We start from the raw sequence: 18,242 nt of genomic DNA, 5'->3' as shown, positions 1-18,242 counted from the left end.
CCCCCCCCCCACACACACACTTACACACACACACACTTACACTGACACAAAGAACACAGCACACACTCCCGAGTCATGCTTCAGGCACACAGTCTGCCCCCAGATACACATGAGACCCTCATATACCAACATACCTAGATGCTTACACCCCAAACTCCCTCCCACACAACGCCCGCACACAACAGCCACAGGGCTCCCCTCCCCCTCCCAGCACTCACTCTCCCCCTTCTCCCCGCCCCCCACGTACACTCAGGGCCCGCTCCCACACAGCTCAACTCAAATGTCCACCCAGAGCCCAAGAAAGACCCCTTTATACACAGGTACGAGGACAGGGCCCCCCGTACACTCCCTTCACCCTCAGTGCAGCCGGTCAGCCCCGGGTCACACGGTCAGGCGTGGGGCCTGCAGTGGGCGCCCCCAGCCCAGGGGAGCCGGCCTGGGCCACCGAGCAGGAAGCAAAGCCCCCACACCCGCCTGCCGCGCCACCTCACACTCCATCCCTTCCCCGGGCCCTGTGCTCCGGGAGAAGCCAGGCTTGAGGTAATGAGGTCCAGATGGGCCTGGCGCCCCTGCGAGTGACGACAGAGGGTCCCTCCCAAGGTGGGGATGGGGCCTGTCCAGGGCGACTTGAAGGGGGCAGAGAGCAAGGGGGGGGGAACGACTGGGAGACCAAAATCACCCCCCTTGAGCCCTGCTACCCCATTGAGAGTGGAGGGCGCCCCCTTCTCCAACGGCCCCTCAGGAAGAAGAGGGTCCCCTCCCCCACACTGCAACCAGCTGGAGTTCATTACCACAAGCCCCCCCCAGCCCTCCCCGCTCTCTCTGGTCACCTCTGGAATCCAGATGTGGAAGCCAAATAGACTCATTCTTAAAGGAGACCAGCAGCAGGGAGGGCGGTGGCTGGTGGGGGTGGTCTGTGTGCCCCACGGGGCAGGGAGGGGTTTTGAGGGGCGCCTCTGTGGGACCCCATCACTCCTGACCCCTCAGCCTGGAGGTGCTCTGGGCATGTCCCTTGGACACTGGGGCCTGGGGGACTGGGATGCAGGGGTTAACAGGGTGGCTGGCAGCTGGACTGTGTGTGTCATGGGTCTGTGGGGGCCACAGAAGAGGTGGCGCGCCCTGGAGCAGGAGAACAGGACGGCTGCAGGGCCGGGGCTTGGGGTTGGGGGGTGCCCAACACCCTCGCCCACCCTCTTTAAGGGTGCTCAGCCCAGGCTCCCCAGTCCTGCCACGCCACCTTCTCTGCCCAGCCCGGATGGGCCCCCAGGATTGCCTGCCCCTGATCCTTGCGGCCCAGCTCCACCCAAGGGTCTTCGATGGGATTTGTAAACCCCCCTGCTGGGCGGTCCAGTCCCTGCCAAGCCAGGGACAGGCTCTGAGCCGGACTTTGGCCACCAGTCCAACCCCTTTACTCACCTCATCATCCTTGTACCAGGACAGATTCTCGGCCGTCAGCACAAACCAATACTCCTTGGAGCCCCCCTTCATGATGCCAATATTGTTAATGGTCAGCCAGCCCTTCCGGATGACCTGCAGGGTGAGGGGGCAGGAGGTCAGTGGGCAGAGTCCAGGCTTCCCCGGGGAGGTGGGGGGAGGCAAAGAGAGGCCCTCGAAAGCCCACCCCTCCCCCAGCTCGTGGAGGCCCGGCCGGTCCGGGAGGGTGGGGGCCAGACCTGGCCTGGTTTGAACCACCAGTGAACAGGTTGGAGGACAGAGGGAGGCCGAGCTCAGGGTAAAGAGCCTGCTGACCGTCAGAGCCACGTGCGTCGGGCCCTGCTGGCTGGGGAGGAGAGGAGCCCCCACCACTGACAGTGCACAAGCCGAGCTTAGGCGGCCGACTGGGCAAGACAACTCTGTGTGCCTTTTCGGCTTAAGATCCGATGTATTCTAAGGCTTGTTTCTGACCGCAGGGACTTTGCAGGTGCTGCTGTTGCCTCTGCCTAGAGAGCACTTCCCCTCCTGTGTGCCCGGCAAATGCCTACTCCCCCTCTGTGTATCGGCTCAGAAGTCACATTCATTCTCAGGCAGGCCCTCTCTATCCCCCCCGCCCAGTAAAAGTCAGGACCCCCATTATAATCTTTTACCACTCCCTTAAATCTTCTACTATGACAATAACTGGGATCTTGAATTAACGTGTGTGTGCGTGTGTGTGTGTGTGTGTGTGTATCCGTCGATGTCAGCCTCTCTTGTTGAGCTGTCAATTCTCTCGATCATTGTATCCCAGCACCTTGCAGAGTGCTCAACAGACAGGAAGTGATCAATGAATACACGTGGCCTGAGTGCTACAATAGTAGGTCCTAAGGGTCTTTGGCCCCAGGCCCCAGACACAGGTTGGGGTGGTAGGGAGTGGGGGAGGGGGAAGGGGCTGAGCATGAGACGCCCAGGCCCCTTCTCCCTGGGGACAGCTCGGGGTTGCAGGCAAAGGTCTCCTTCCACAGCAGGAAGCGGCACAGACCGGGGCCCCTGGATTGGACTCCAAGGGCAGAGCCACGGCCCAGACCCTGGTGGAGGCCCAGACCCTGGTGGAGGCCCAGACCCTGGTGGAGGCCCAGATCCTGGTGGAGGGCCAGACTGAGAGGACGGGGAGCTGCTTCTCCCTCCCTGGCTTCTCTTCTGAGCGTCCACAGAAGATCCAAGGATCCTGGGGCCGGGGGGAAAGTCCTGGGGGCCAGGCCCACTTCTGAGACCCTCGAAGCCCTCCTTACCCTCTCCGGCTTCCCCAAGAGTCTCGAAGAGAACCCAAGTCACATGGCGGATCAGCAGCTGAGCAATGGCCTGAGCCATTAACAGGGACTCCTCTCCCACCCGGTCCCAGTCCAGTGAAGATCCACTCAGTGTCTTGTCGCTGCCTTCGGAGTTGAGTCCAAATGCCACACCCTGACACTGTGGATCTCAGCATCTGACCAGCCGGCTTTGTCACCCTGCTCCGTGCCCTTGCTTGCAGCCTTGGTCCTCCCTCGGCCACCCCCAGCCCTGCCCCCCTCCCTGCTCACCCAAACCCCTCTCCAGAGCCCCCACACCAGGACCGCCCCCTCTCCCGACTCCCACCCTGCCTGGGCCCTGCCTGCAGGCCGGGTCTCCGAGGTGCAGGGCCAGGGTCTGCCTCCTGTCCAGGGGCCAGCACAGTGTAGGCCCCAGTGAGTGTTCGCTGAACCGAACTGCCCTGGGGTAATCCATTCATTAATCACTTTATTCTACTGAGCGCCTATCGTGTGCCAGGCACAGGGCTGGGCACTGGGGATTTACTGGTGAACAGGACAGACCCAGCCCTTCCCCTGCTGGGTTTGGGAGGGAAACAATCACATAAACACCTCGATTATTACAAAGAAACTCCAGCCTCTGGAGCAGCCCAGGGCTCCGTGGCTCGTGTGTACAACTGGGGGTGGAGAAGTGATGTGTCCACCGAGATCTGGACACAACAGATGAGGAGGGACGTGTCTCATGACATGTCACTCATCGCTTTATTTCCTGGTAGAGATGGCTAGCATGCTTCTTTCCCACCCGTCCGTCCATCCAACAGACATTTAAGCAGCACCTACTACGTGCCAGGCCCCTGCCAGGCATTTATTTCCCCCCACCCCCGCCCACATGGTCTGCCTCTGCCTGAAGTAGCACTTAGCTCCTGTGCATTGATGGACAGGGTGCTGGGACTCTCTGTGTGGCGAGGCCTTGCCTCTGGCCTGAGAGCACGTGTGGGCAACTGTGCTGGTGTGTGCAAGCCGCTCAAGCCAAAGGGTCCCCTCTTGCCCATCCCCATCCTCCCCCTCGCTACACAAGCCAAGAGCCCCAGTCCTGGTACTCACCAGAATCTCATCCTGCAAAGAGGTAACCATATCAACCACGAGAAGCATCGGGAGAGAGGAGAGAGGGTTACTGAGGCAGAGTGGGAGGCTTGTGGCTGGCAGCTGACAGGCTCCCTGGCCCCCGTGGGACCCTTCCCCTCGGGGGAGGGGGCTCTCAGAGCTTGGCGTCCGTCCGGCACCCTCCATCCCTCGGGCTGGGGCACCGGGGCTCACTCACCTGGTTCCCTGAAGCCTTCTTCTTGTTCATCTGGCTGCTCCTCTGCTGAGCACTGAAGGGGAGAGAGGGAAGAGTCTCATCTCAGAACTTCTCCTTTCAAGAGGCCCAGCTCCACTGCCACCGCTCAGTGGGCGCCAAACACAGAGCGTTAACCCAGAAGGCCTGGGCCTCTCTCTCTCTCTCTCTCACACACACACACACACACACACACACACACACACTCACACACACCACCTTCTCTGCCCAGGGAGCACTCACTTGGCAAAGCCGATGAAGTCCTCATGGTTGGTGTTCATGTAAGCCAGCTCAATGTCGATGAGGAGCATGACCTTCCAGGACACACCGGGCAGGAGGCAGGTGGGAAAGACACCACAAAGTGTTAAAATGCATGACATCCTCACAGCACTACAGGGTCCATAATAAATACATCCACAGTCTATAATAAGTGAATACACACACACATAACAGTACCCGTAATAAATGAAGAGTTCCTACACAAGCAGCACAAATCAAAATGGTCAAAGAATGGGAATGGGTAACTCAGAGAAGAAATACAGATAGCCAATAAGGATACATAAAGAACGTTCACCCCCAGTAATAAAGAAATGTGAGCTAAAACCACGAGGCCCCTTTAAGCCTATCAGTTTAGTGCTAAATATTGATAATGGCCAGTGTGGGCATAATTGTGAGAAGATAGATTCTCTCATCAACTATTGGTGGAAGTGTAAATTAGGATCGAATTCTCGGAGGGCAATCGGGTAATATTTAACACTAAAAAGTACAGATTCACTTCTAGAACTACATCTCATAGATAGACTCATCAACTGGGCAAAGATACATGCACCAGGGTGTTCAGTGTGGTGTGGTTTGCAGTAGAGAAAAATTGGGAACAGGACAATGGCCACCAAAAGATGAAATAGTCTGGCCGGTGTGGCTCAGTGGTTGATCATCGACCAGGAGGTGCCCAGGTTGCGGGCTCCATTCCCAGTAGGGGGCGTGTAGGAGACAGCCGATCAATGATTCTCTCTCATCTTTGATGTTTCTCTCTCTCTCCCTCTACGTTCCTCTCTGTATTTAAAAAAAAAAAGGTGAAATAGATGATGGTACCCTCTAAAACAGTGGTTCTCAACCTTCCTAATGCCGCGACCCTTTAATACAGTTCCTCATGTTGTGGTGACCCCCAATTTCATTGTTACAAATCGAAAATAATTAAAGCATAGTGATTAATCACAAAAACAACATGTAATTATATATGTGTTTTCCAATGGTCTTAGATGACCCCTGTGAAAGGGTCGTTCGACCGCCAAAGGGGTCGCAACCCACAGGTTGAGAACCGCTGCTCTAAACAATAAAGCTGTTCAAAGGATGAGGACAGTGTCTAGGCTCCGGCTTCGGAAGATCCTCTTTGTAAATGACGGAGACTGATGGGATTCCTCGCTGGGTGGCGAGGAGAGTGACATTCCTGATGCACCTGCTGCCTCCTGTGAGCCTGGGGCCTGTCCTCTCCGAGCCTCAAGTTCCACAAAGGAATTGTTCCCGTCTCGTGGGAGCAGGAAAGACACCATGAGATGAGGCCGGTGACATGTCTGACATGTAATAGGTGTTCAACCAACTGCGGTTCTCTTAGAGTCAGATGGAACCTGGAATCTGAGTGTGCCAAGGAAAAATGCCGGGAGGGGACACACCGCGCTGGCAATAGTGGTTATTCTGCCCTGACCGGTTTGGCTCAGTGGATAGAGCGTCGGCCTGCGGACTGAAGGGTCCCAGGTTCGATTCCGGTCAAGGGCATGTACCTTGGTTGCAGGCACATCCCCAGTGGGGAGTGTGCAGGAGGCAGCTGATCGATGTTTCTCTCTCATCGATGTTTCTGACTCTCTATCCCTCTCCCTTCCTCTCTGTAAAAAATCAATAAAATATATTTTAAAAAATAGTGGTTATTCTGTGGGAGAAGCTGGGAGCAGGGAAGAGTGATGGAGGGACACTTACTTGTAACGTAATCACATCTATTTTTCCTTGAGTGTTTATCACTCGTGTAATTAAAGAGACCAATAAGAATTCATAAACGACCTCAAAAACAAAAATGGGAGGGACTGAGGCCAGGAAAGGGGATGTGCAAGGACAGAGGCTGGGAGACGGGAGGTGGGCTTGCACAGGAGGATACGAGAGGGACAGGAGAGAGGGCTCGCCTGGGAGCTTCCCGAGGGCCCCGAGGAGGGCCGGCTCCTCTCTGCTCCTCCCCGCTCAGCGACGGCATTCAGTAACACGTGTGTGAGTCAATGGTTGAATGAATGTTTGATTAATGGCTACATGAGAGGAGGAGAGGTGGCTGGGACAGGTATGGGAGACCCAGAGAAACCACAAATAGAGAGAGAGGCCCAGAGAGAGACAGCCAGAGGACGGACTGCCAGGAAGTTGAGAAGCAGGTGTTGGGGTGTGTGTGTGTGAGGGAGGGGATGTGAAATGGTACAGCTGCTTTGGGAATCAGTATGGTGGTTCCTCAAAAAATGATCATACATAGAATTATACAGAATTACCATCTGATCCAGCAATTCCATTTCCAGGTATCTACCCATAAGAATTAAAAGCAGGGTCTCCAAGAGATACTATGTTCCTAGAAGAACTACTTGCAACGGCCCAAAGCTGGAAACAAGCCAGCTTGGTTTACCCAGACGGATAAACCCAATGTCCAATGTGGTGCATCCCCACAATGGCATGTTATTCAGCCCCCGAAAGGCAATGCTACGACAACACGGGTAAACTTGAAAACATTATGGTAAGTGACATCAGCCAGACACAAAAGGACAAATGTCGTACGCTATCACTTATGCCAGGACCCTCGAGTTGTCAAATTCCTAGAAACAGGAAGTAGAGTGGTGGGTGCCAGGGGCTGAGGGGGAGGGGGAGGGGGATGGGAGCTAGTATTTGTGGGGACAGGATTTCATTTGGGGAAGATGAAAAGTTCTGGGAATGGATGATGGTGGTGATTGCACAGCAACGCGAATGATTTCATACCACAGAACTGCACACGTAAGTAGTAAATTTATGTTATATTCCCGCAATAAGAAGCAGAGGTTTGGTCTGAGGACAGGAAGCAGGCGGAAGGCTGACACAGAAGGGACAGCCGAGGACCAGGGCGAAAGGCCAGGGAGGAGGCGCTGTGGCTCACCTGCTCCTTGGTGCGCCCCTCGCGCTCCCGGATGTGGGTGGTCACGATGCGCTCCATCTCCTCGCGCAGCCGGGGTACTGCTGGAGCTGGGGAGGCGGAGGAGAGAGCCGGTACACAGGGGCACGGAGCAAACACCCCCAGCCACCAGAGTGGCAGTGGGGGCATGCGGAGGGGGGGCAGCAGCATGAGCATTCCCCCGCGGGGCCTGGCTGGGCCCCTGGCCCTCCTGGTAGAACCCACCCGATGTGCCCTTCTCTGCATGCTCCCGACTGGCACCGTCATCCCAAGCCACGTCTGTCTGGCTCCGAGCTGGCCGGCCAACCTGTCTCTACCCTCCCTTTGGGGTTAGGAGCTCAGCAGCACCACTTCCTCCCAGTTTTTATCAGCGGAGGCTGAAAGGGAAAGTTGCTCCAAGCCCGCCCCCTCTGCCGTGAACTCTGCCCTCAGCTGAGCTGGGCTGTGGACCAAGCCCAGGGTGACTCACTCTCCTCAAGACACTGTTGGATGTCACCTCCATCAAAAGCCTGCCCGACCACCCCAAGAGCTGGATTGGGGGTCTCCCTGTCATCTCTCCTCGTCAAACAGTATTCTAACCGCCCTGAAGGCAGGGGCGGGGCCAGGCGCACCTCCAGTGCTGGGAGAGGGCACATGAAGGAATGAGGGGGTGAAGGAAGGATGATGGCTGCCCTCCTTGCCAAGGCGCAGGGACACGGCTCCTCTGCCCTCTGACTCCGACCCTGCACCGGGGAGGGAGACTCTCTGAGCTGCTGACGGCGGGGGCTCACCCACAGGGCCCTCCCCACTCAGGGCCACATGGGCCAAGTAGGCAAAGCCAGAGCCACTCGCTGTCCCTGGGTCAGGGCTCTCAGGTGGGTCCCCCTATGTGGGAAGAGAGCTGGACGTTAGCATGACTAGGTCCCGGGGGGTGACTCTGAGGGCGAGATGGAGGTCAAGGAGATGGCGGGTGGGGGTGGGGGGCGGGGGGGGGATTGGAGAGGCAGGAGGATGGGGAAGGAAGCAGCGCCCTGGATGCCAGCCCAGGGAGGCAGATGTGAGCTGTCACATCCTCCCACCCTCACCCCCCACCCCACTGTCCAGGGGCTGTGCCAAGGGTGTGACTGATGTGGCCAAGCCCAGGGGACGTGGGGGAGGGGCGGCCGTAAACCAGGGGCTTAAAAACAAACTCCTGGAGAGGCCATTGGACCCCGCTGCCCCGAGAGGCTCCCGGGGTGGTTCCCACTCCTTCTAAGGACGTCTCCAAGTTGGAGCAGGGACTGGGGGCTGAGTCACCACACCCGCACCACACCCGCAGGCCTCCTCTGAGGTGGTCCCCAGGGCTCCCTTCCCGGGTGGGGTGCGGGGGAGTGGGGGAGGGTGGGCGAGGAGGGAGCAATTTGCCAAAGAGCATGACCAGTCCTCCCGCTAACCGCCTGGATGTCACGTGTGTCAAGTTTTCCGCGTGTCACACTCGGCGGGGCAGCCTCAGCCCCTGGAGTGCTCTCCTCCTTTTGAGCATCTTTTTCCATTCCCCTGCCTCTGCGCCTTCCCAGAACTTTTAGCCAGTTTTTAAAAACGGAACTTTTCTCTCTCAGACCCTGGCTGAGCAGGGTGGTCAGCTGGAGCCCACCCGTGGGTGGTGAGGGGCACAGGCCCGGGAGCCACACGGCTCTGGGTCCAAAGCCGGCCCCTGCCCTGCCGGCTGGGCCTCTGCGAGCCTCTGTGTCTGCTGGGGGAAGGGGTGGGAGATGGCACCTTCCCTCCGAGGGCTGCGCCCCGCAAGCCTGACACTCACTCTAGATTTCATCCGGGGAGGAGAGCTGATCCTGGCAGGGCCGGGGATAATGACAGTTGACTATTTTTCAAGTCTCTGCCAGGAGTTTGGACGCTGGGACATTTGGGGAGAGCAAAAAAAAAAAAGGGGGGGGGGTGAATTTTGCCACGTAAAGAAAAGAAGAATTACTATCCGTGAAATAAACCCAAAGGGAAAACTCTTTTTAAAAGTAATACAAAAGCTTTCCTTTGTAAATGTTTTGTTGATCATTCCTTTCTGCTCACAAAAATCATACAGACTCACTGTAAGAAATTTGAAAGTGATTAAAATGTGTGCAGTGAGAATGGAAAAATTCCTACGTTCTTGCCCTCTCTTAAAGTGATAGTTAGCAATTTGGTGGATATGTCTTTGGAACTTTGTCATTCATATATATTGCTCCCCTAAATACTATACATTCTTTTCTGAAACTGCTCCCCCCTCCTCCCCACAGTAGTTGTGGAGGGAACATGTGAAAGAAAATCAGTATGCATTGCCCTTTAAGCAGCTGTAGGCATACCTTGTTCTATTGCGCTTTGCAGATGCTGCATTTTTTACAAATTAAAGTAAAACCCTCCACTAGCAAAAAGATTATGACTCTCTGATGGCTAGATGATGGTTAGCATTTTTTAGCAATAAAGTATTTAAAAAAAATTTTTTTTTAAATTTCAGAGAGGGAGAGAGAGAGAGAAACATCAATGATGAGAGAGAATCATTGATCAACTGCCTCCTGCATGCCCCCTACTGGGGATAGAGCCTGCAACCCTGGCATGTGCCCTTGACCAGAATCGAACCTGGGACCCCTCAGTCTGCAGGCTGATGCTCTATCCACTGAGCCAAACCAGCTAGGGCAATAATGTGTTTTTAAGTTAAGGTATGTACATTGCTTTTTTAGACAAAATGCTATTGCATACTTAACAGACTACAGCATATTGTAAATAGAACTGTTATATGCACTGGGAAACCAAAAAAATGCGTGTGACTCGCTTTATTGCGGTATTTCCTTTACTGGCAGAGGTCTGGAACCAAACTCCCAGCATCTCTAAGGTATGACTGTATAGTCTTTGTCTGTGTGATGCTTTATGTAATCAGTCTCCTCTGGATGGACTTTTGGGTTGTTTCCAAAATTTTAGCATTTACAATAATTACTTTCTCTTTTGGAATTCAATTCAGCAAGCGTGCCATGGTTTTTAAATGTTTATATCCAGCAATCAGTCTTCTAGGAATCTATCCTAAGGAAATAATTCTAGAGAGAAAAAAATAAAATTCTTTATGACAAAGATGTTCATTGCCAGGTTATTTTATAATATTGAAAAACCGGAGGCAATTTAAATGTTCACCAATAGGAAAATGGTTAAGCAAACTGTGCTAAATCTATTCAATGGAATATGATGCTGTCATTAAAAATGCTTATGTAGGCCCAGGCCAGGCAGAGCATCATCCTGATACACCAAGGTTATGGGTTCCATCCCCGGACAGGGGACAGGGCACATACAAGAATCAATGCATGAATCAGTGGAGCAACAAATTGATGATTCTCTCTCTTCCTCTCTCTCTCTCTCTCTCTCTCTCTCTCTCTCTCTCTCGCTCTCTCTAAAAGCAATCAACTTTAAAAAAACATATTAGGAAAATAAAATAAAATAACATATTAGGGATTAATAAGTACAAAGTGGTAGTTACAGAACAGTCACGGGGATGTACTGCACAGCGCAGGGAATACAGTCAATAATATTGGGATAACTATGTATGGCGTCAGATGGGTACTAGATTTATCGGGGTGATCGCTTCATAAGTGATATACATGTCGAATCACGGGCGTACACCTGAAACTACAATAATAGGGTACGTCAACTGTAATTGAAAAATAAAAGTTATTTTAAAAATTTTAGTTACGTCTTGACTTCGTGTGTAAAGGGGTTTGAGGCAGCGTTTTCAACGTCTGACAAAAGATGGCGTTGCCTGGGATTCGCGATGCCCTGGGCTCGTGACCTGGATGTCACAATATTGTGGAATGGGAGAGTCCAGTCCAGCTTTCGTTCCACCTGCACCGGGCACTGAAAAGATGCTCATTTGCTTAGTCTATCCCTATTTGACTCAAAAGTGGGCTAAAAGGAGACGGGGCTGTGAAAGGGGTGCACGTGACTAATTGCGTGTGAGCCACGAAAACTGTGATGCCTATTTGAAAAGGGAAGTTAAGGCAGATGGCCCCCACCTCCCCAGCGTAGGGAGTTTTCAAATACAGGCCAAGCTGGGCTCTTCCGCAGGGATTCCAGCCCAGCCAGCTTGGAGGGGGCAGCATGTGCGTTCTAGAAAGGCCCCCCTGGACAGCGGATGCCCAGGCACTCCCCTGGGAAGCACTGCTTCAGACAATCTGGCTAAAAGTCCTCAAAAGGCTTAAAAGCAGACAAATGGGAAAAAGGCATCTAAAAGGTCACAGGGGACTCCAAGAGGCTGACCCTGCCAGATGCGTATGGAGGAACGTACAGTGAGTCATCCGATAGGCTTTGAGGCAAATTGGTTTTGAGGGACCGGGACAGCTCCCTTCCCCCAGGAGGCCCTGATCCCAGATCTCTTCCCTCTGCCTCCCAAATCTGAATCCCCCTCTGCTTTTCCTTACGGAGACTCAGTGTCACCATCTGTAAAGTGGGGAGAATACTACCACGTCTTGGGGTTGCTGAGAGGATTAAGGCAGGTAACAGGCAAGCACTTAGCTTCGTGCTTGGCACATAGCAATTGCTCAATAAATAGCAGCCTGTTCCTTATCGTCAACGTTACTGTTACTCTTATTGGTGGGAGAGGCCACTGCATTGAGGATGCTTGGGTTGGAGCGAAGTCTTCTGGGCGAGATGGAGGCCTGAAGGGATTGTGAGTGCACGCAGACCCAGGGTTATAAACTGGCAGGGATCCCCAGGCCAGAATCGCCCGGCCAGCATGGGCGTCCACGTGGGCGGCTGAGAGGCTGCCAGGCCTGCTCAGCAGATGGTTCTGCCCACGGGAGGCCGAAGCCGTGAGGAAGGGGGGCCAGGCCCCGCCCCGCCCAGGTGGCCGCCGTACCTTTTCACTACACTTTCTGATGGTGGACGTGAGCTCACTGACTACCATGTCCACACACTTGATACTGGGCTCTTTGAGCTTCTGCACCTGCTTTTTCACTGTGGCTTCAAAAGCGAGGTCAGGTGTGAAGAGGCCTGTCCTGCACCCAGGGAGGAGGAGGAGGAGGGGGGAGGAGGAGGAGCAGCCACAGGTGGGCGGGAGTGGGGGGAAGAAGGAGGGGAGTGAAAGCCAAGCAGGACCAGGGTCAGGGTGGAGGATGGCACAGGCATGGGGAAGAGAGAGAGACACCGACACAGAGAAAGAGAGAGAACAGAAGACAATGTGAGCATGGGACCCGGCCCTCCCTACCGCCTCCCGGGGTTGGCGCCTCCCAGGTGCTGCCAGCATCCCCCAGGCTCAGGAGGGGGGGGTGCTTCTGAAGGACCAACCCCCCTGCTCCGTACAAGGCCCCTGGGTCCCTCGCTCCTCAGCTGCCCTGAGCCTGCCCCCTCTCTCTTTCCAATGCCGTCTTGGTCACAGCCTAGGGTCCTCCTAAGGGGCTGACCAAGGCGAGAACACCGCCCACCCATTCTGTTCAATTCCAGGTTTCCCAGCACCTCCTGCATTCACTCCACCTTGACTCCAGAGCCCAGCACGACCCCCTACTTCCACCAGGGGTGCTGCAGCCGGCTGCCCAGGCTGTGCCCTGCACAACTAAAGGGGGCTCCACGTGCATGGCCATGGCCAAGGTGCAGACGGTGCCTCCTGGAGTTGCAGTGTAGCTGCCTGACCTCCACGCTCAGCTCCCTGCTCTGCTCCGGCCCTCCCCTTTCTCCTCCAAAGGGCCCTGGAGGCACTCAGCTCGGAAAAACAGAAAGAGAGAGAAGAGGAAAGACAGAAAGAGTGGAGGTGGTGATAGAGAGGGCCAGGGCAGCAGTGGGGAGGAAGGGAAGGGAGGCTGGGGGGTGGAATCGAGTGAGCACTGGACTTGGAGTCCAAAGCCCTGGCTTACAGTAATAGCTCTGCCACCTCCTAGCTAACATGGCCTGGATCTCCTGAGCCTCGGTTTTCTTGTTGTGAAATGGGTGCCGTCCTCCCTGCCCTGCCCTCCTTGGGTGGTTCTTCGAGGCTCAGATGGCATAGCAGATGGAAGGGGCGCTGTCTCCGGAAGGAGATGTGATGGAGGGGAAGGCGGAGGTCCTGAGTGGGGTCCTGCGTGAGGGCGGGGGGGGGGGATGAGGAGGATGAAGGACAGTGGGAGTGGGGGTACCTGCTAGACCCAGGTCCTCCGCACCTCTCTGGCTGACCTGTCCCTCAACTGTCTCCAGGGCCCAGGCTTCCCCAAGACCCCTCCCTGGAGCCCCCAAAGATGGCCCACCTCTGAGGGCAGAGAGGGGGCTCAGGGTCCCCTCAAGCTCTATTCTCCTGAGCTGGGAGCTCTTGGTGGCTCTCAGGGTCAATAGCCACGATCATTGTCATCTCACAGCGTCTAATCCCTTGGTGTCCTGGGCCCCGGGGGCCAGGAGGGTGGGTGAGGCCCCCACAGAAAGCCCCCCGCCCTGTCCTGGTCTGTGGTGGCCTGCCTTTCTCACCCCGCCGAGGTCTGGACATGCTACCAAGGAGGCGGAGGGGGCGTGGGGAGGGGCGCCTGTCAGCAGTGCAGGACGGGGCAGAGGCGGGGCTGGCCGGGCCGCTGGTTACCTTCTTGGTGCACTGTCTAACGGTGTTGATTAGCTCCGAGATAACCATGTCCACACACTTGAGACACGGTTCTCGGATCTTCTTCACCTGCTTTTTCACAATGGTCTCAAAGGCCATGTCTGGGGTAAAGAGCCCCGTTCTGAACGCCCGGAGCGGGAGAAGGGCAGTGTCACAGGCCAGCTCCTGCCAGGAGTGCCCCACACCCCTGAGCTCTGCCCTCGGGTCCCCCTACCCCGCTCTGGGCCTCAGTGTCCCCATCTGCAAAATGGGCAGGAGGGATTCTAAGGAGGGACTTTCAACTGATGCTCTTTGGGACAAGACAAGGTCTGCTATATCTGCCTTCGTGTCTTGCTTCCTCTTAAGATTCTGTTCATGCACAGGTTCTGTGGCCAGGAGCGGTTTGAAAACTGCTGAACTAGGTTCTCTTTAAGAGCCTTTCCAGGAATAGGGCGTTTTATTTTAGGACTAGGAGAGATTTCTTTTTTCTGTGCCCTGGCCAGTGCAGTTCCTAGTGTCAGTCTATGAATTCCCTGCCAAACCTGGAATTGAACCTGCTTGAAAGCAGGGGCATCCTGGTCTCTCACTGCCTGGCATATAGCAGGTGCTTCCAATGACCTTGTGTAGATCTGGGTCCCCGAAGGGGGTCTAAGCCTTTAAGGAAGTCTATTTCCCAGGCCCCCTTCCGGCTCCACAGGCCTTGGGGTTCGCTAGAAGGCGAGAAGGTGAGAAGTGGGGATCCGGGGACTGTGGAGGACCTGGAGGGTGAGAGGCCCCCTTCCATCCTAAAAGGACACAGGCCAGTACCGGGATGCTCCGCCCAGGGCCTACTCATTGCTGGGCAGCTTTGTGCAGCCGCCTGGAGAGAACGGGGGCGCTGTCTCACCCTAGCGATGGGCAGGGAGCCCAGGCCCAGAGGGTGCTACTGGCCACCTGTATCCTGGGCTCTGCCCAGCTCGTCCAGCCTCCAGGCCCTGCTCCCAGGGACAGCACAGGAGGGCAGCAGGCCGCAGGGAGCAGGTGGCCCAGGCCTCCCATCCACCTCCCCCGCCCAGAGCCTGTCGGAACTGGGAGCCAGAAAGTCGGGGTTGAGGGGAGAGGGGACCCGGGCTCTTGGTCTTTCCTGAGGGAGGCTCATCCATCACTCCCTCTGCCTCTGCACTAGACCCCCTGCCTTCTGGGGTTCGGCCCCCCTCCCTGGTCCCAATACGTGCCTAATGCCATGGATATTCTTGATGGCATAGCTGATCTCCCTTCGGAGTTCCTTCTCGTCAAACTCCATCTGTGTAGGAGATTGAGAGATGGCCCGTCAGGGCCTGTCCCAACACCTGGGAGGTCAAGATGGGGCCTGCCCCACTCCCAGGGCTGGGCACCAGGACCCAGGTATCCATGGGAGAGGCCTGAGCCCCCCACCCTTCCCCCGGGGAGCCCGTCCTACCTTGACCAGCTCAAAGGGGAAGCGCTCGTGGAAGATGCGGTTGATGCGAGCTCCCCCCGACAGCTCATAGGTGTCGATCTGGTCCCCTGAGCCCTCAATACGCTTTTCAAAGTCCACGGCGAACTGCTGGACCATCCTGGGGGGAGAGTGGTGTGGCCTGAGGGGGTGCAGTGGAGGGGGCCCCGGGAGAGGAGAGGCTGGGGGGTGGCGCACTCAGGGATGGGGCGTGGAGAGCTGGGGAGACCCTCACTGCAGTAGGGCCTTGGTCTTGCGCGCTGGGTCGTCAGGACGGAAGTTCTTATACTCGTCCACCTCCTTCTCGATGGACAGCAGCTGGCTCTGCAGCTTGTTACGCAGCCCGGGCAGCGTGTCTCGGATGTGGTTCGTCAGTTGCTGGGGGTGGGGGTGAGACAAGGGTTAAGGTCAAGGTCACAAGTCACAAACCCCAAATGCCCACAGGGCCAGGCAGGGTCCAGGATGCCAGGGGGGCTGTGGATGTGGTGAGGTGGAGGGCTCAAGAGGGGCCAAGGCCCTGCCCAGCAGAACAAAGGCTGTCCGAGGGCAGGGCTGGCACACAGCAGTCCTCACAGAATTAATGAGTGAGTGACTCAATTTTCAAAGAAGCAGAAATCTAGATTTTTATTTGAGATTACCTGCTTTATGACTAATTTAACATTTTTATTAAAAAAAATATTTTTATTGAATCATCCACTAAGGATCGATCGAGCCCGCAGCCCAGGCATGTGTCCTGACTGGGAATCGAACCTCAACCTCTTGGTTCATAGGTCGACGCTCAACTGCTGAGCCATAACAACCAGGCTTGACTAATTTAATATTTTTAGATACCACGAGGGCCACATAAAATGTATTAGGGGCGCCCTGGCTGGATGGCTCCGTTGATTGGAACATTGTCTCATACAGTGGGGCCTTGACTTATGAGTTTAATTCCTTCCAAGACCGAGCTCGTTAAGGAGCTTGTTAACTCAAATTACTCTATCAACTCAATGCAAAAAATCGGCCGAGAGACAGCTGGTATCTCAAAAAACTCGTTAGTCGGGACACTCGTAAGTCAAGGCCCCACTGTATACAGAAGTGTGGAGAGCGGCTACAGCGTTTGGACAGGTTCAAGCCTGGGACTAATGAGAGGGCATGATCCTCTCGTGGCAAAGCCACGTGCAAGTCCCAGCACAATTATAGCCAAAGGCTGAGTTGTAAGCTTGACCTTATGGTGCGGACCTGTGGTCCCACGTGGCTGAGTGATACAGGCTGCGGGAGGTGCAGCAAGTAAACAAAGCTTGATCAGGTGCATGTAATTGAGTAGGTTTGAAACCCACAAGAACGTTGTAAACATCTTGACCACACCCTTACTTTGCCTCGTGGAATCTGCTGTAAAATAAAGACTAGGCTTGCAGGCCCGGGCGCTGTCTCTCCATCAGAGGGCAACGTCCCACCTGTTCTCCTGTCATCTCCATCCGTCACCGCCCCCTCTCAGGTTTACTCATGGCCGTGCCGGCTCGGCACACGGAAGGGTCTCGGGTTCGATCCCTAGTCGGGGTGGGTACAGGAGGCAACCGATCGGTGTTTTTCTCTCACATCCAGGTTTTTTCTCTCTCTTTCTCCCTCCCCCTCTCTCTCAAATCAATGAAAACAACTGGCCTGTGTGGCTCAGTGGTTGAGTATCAACCCATGAACCAAGAGGTCACTGGTTTGATTCCCGGTCAGGGCACATGTCAAGGTTGTGGGCTCCATCCCAAGTAGGGGGTGTGCAGGAGGCAGCTGATCAGTGATGTTTCTCTCTATTATCCCTCTCCCCCTCTCTCTAAAAATCAATAAAAACATTTTTAAAAAATCAATGAAAGCATATCCTCGGGTGAGGATTTTAAAAAAATGCAGCAGGGGCAGGGACGACTGGCAGGCTGCCCCTTCTCAAGGCCTGGGGCTCAGTCTGGCTAGGTCCTCACACACAGACCTCCCTGAGCCTGTACAGTGACCCGGTGAGACAGGTCTGATCACCATGACCGCCATGTACAGATGCAGAGATAGGGGCTCAGAGAGCTGGACAGAGTCTCGGTGGATGGGTGACAAAGCTGGGATCGGAACCCAGGTCTGTGGCCTCCAGACTCCCAAATCCTGCCCCAGCCACCCTGCATTCCCCACTGCCTTCCTCCTGTCAACACACACGCGCTTCAGCTCTTGAAGTCCCAGTCCAGATGGCGAAACATCCTAGGGGAGCCCCTGGGATCGCCACCCCCATCTCCAGACCAGCCTCTCCCCGTTTCAGAAGGAACCAAGCTCTTCAGCTTGAGTCCATGCCAATCCTGGCCGCCCAACCCAAGCCCTGGCCAGTGCCACCCTCCACACAAGATCTCGGTCTTCTCTCCATCCTGGGGGTTCCAGGGCTCCCCTCCCAGGCCCCAGACAGGGAAAGGCCAGTAAAGCTCTGTTGCCACCTCACTCTGTGACTGTGGGAAGCTCCTTTGCTTTCTGGGTCTCAGTGTGTTTATCTGCATATTGGGGATGCTAGCCTCTGCTGGTCACCCTCGCCAAGCACACTTAAATGACTGTTCTCAGGCTGCTTTCCAGGGTCTCATTCTGGCCTGAGCCCCTACCTGGTTGAGGACCTTCTGCAGGTAGGGCGTGCCCATGCGGTCAGCCAAGTGGCGGTAGGATGGGTGGGAGAGGAAGAACTTGCGTTCGGCGGCCAAGGCAGCCGTGATGTCCTTCTTGCCATCAATGTCCTTCTGGCTCCGGTTCACCACCCCAATGTAGCCTGTGGGTGGGGCCAAGGTCAGGGTCAACCAGCCTTGTAGGGCGGGGGGTGAAGGGGGAGGGCAGTGAGATGAGCAGGGGGAGGGCGGACTACCTCTGCGCAGGGGCAGCAGCTTGTTCTCCAGCACATCGCGGGCGTCTGTGCCCTCGTCCATCAGGTCCAGCTTGGTGATGACCCCGATGGTGCGCTGACCTGGAGGGCAGCGATGAGAGGGTTGTCTGCATCTGTACTTGCCCTCCATCACCCCACTCCCTCCATCACCCACTGCCTGCCCCATTTATTCTCCACAGAGTGGCCAACACAATGTTTA

General features: G+C 55.6%; 1 protein-coding gene across 1 annotated transcript in view; it reads right to left on the bottom strand.

Moving 5' to 3' along the window:
- DNM1 (dynamin 1) overlaps positions 1-18,242 on the bottom strand; it is a 42,103-nt gene that overhangs the window by 9,821 nt on the left and 14,040 nt on the right. Inside the window, 12 exon segments of the mRNA XM_023744470.1 lie at positions 1,417-1,530; positions 3,804-3,815; positions 4,021-4,072; positions 4,279-4,349; positions 7,187-7,263; positions 10,003-10,012; positions 12,048-12,186; positions 14,939-15,006; positions 15,163-15,298; positions 15,413-15,555; positions 17,772-17,932; positions 18,026-18,124. Coding sequence (XP_023600238.1) covers positions 1,417-1,530; positions 3,804-3,815; positions 4,021-4,072; positions 4,279-4,349; positions 7,187-7,263; positions 10,003-10,012; positions 12,048-12,186; positions 14,939-15,006; positions 15,163-15,298; positions 15,413-15,555; positions 17,772-17,932; positions 18,026-18,124 — 1,082 coding nt within the window.

This window comes from Myotis lucifugus, unplaced genomic scaffold (genome assembly GCF_000147115.1).
Source record: "Myotis lucifugus unplaced genomic scaffold, Myoluc2.0 scaffold_465, whole genome shotgun sequence".
In the NCBI taxonomy this organism is placed as follows: Eukaryota; Metazoa; Chordata; class Mammalia; order Chiroptera; family Vespertilionidae; genus Myotis; species Myotis lucifugus.
The sequence above is the reverse complement of the archived record's forward strand: the minus strand, read 5'-3'. Positions and strand labels throughout refer to the sequence as shown.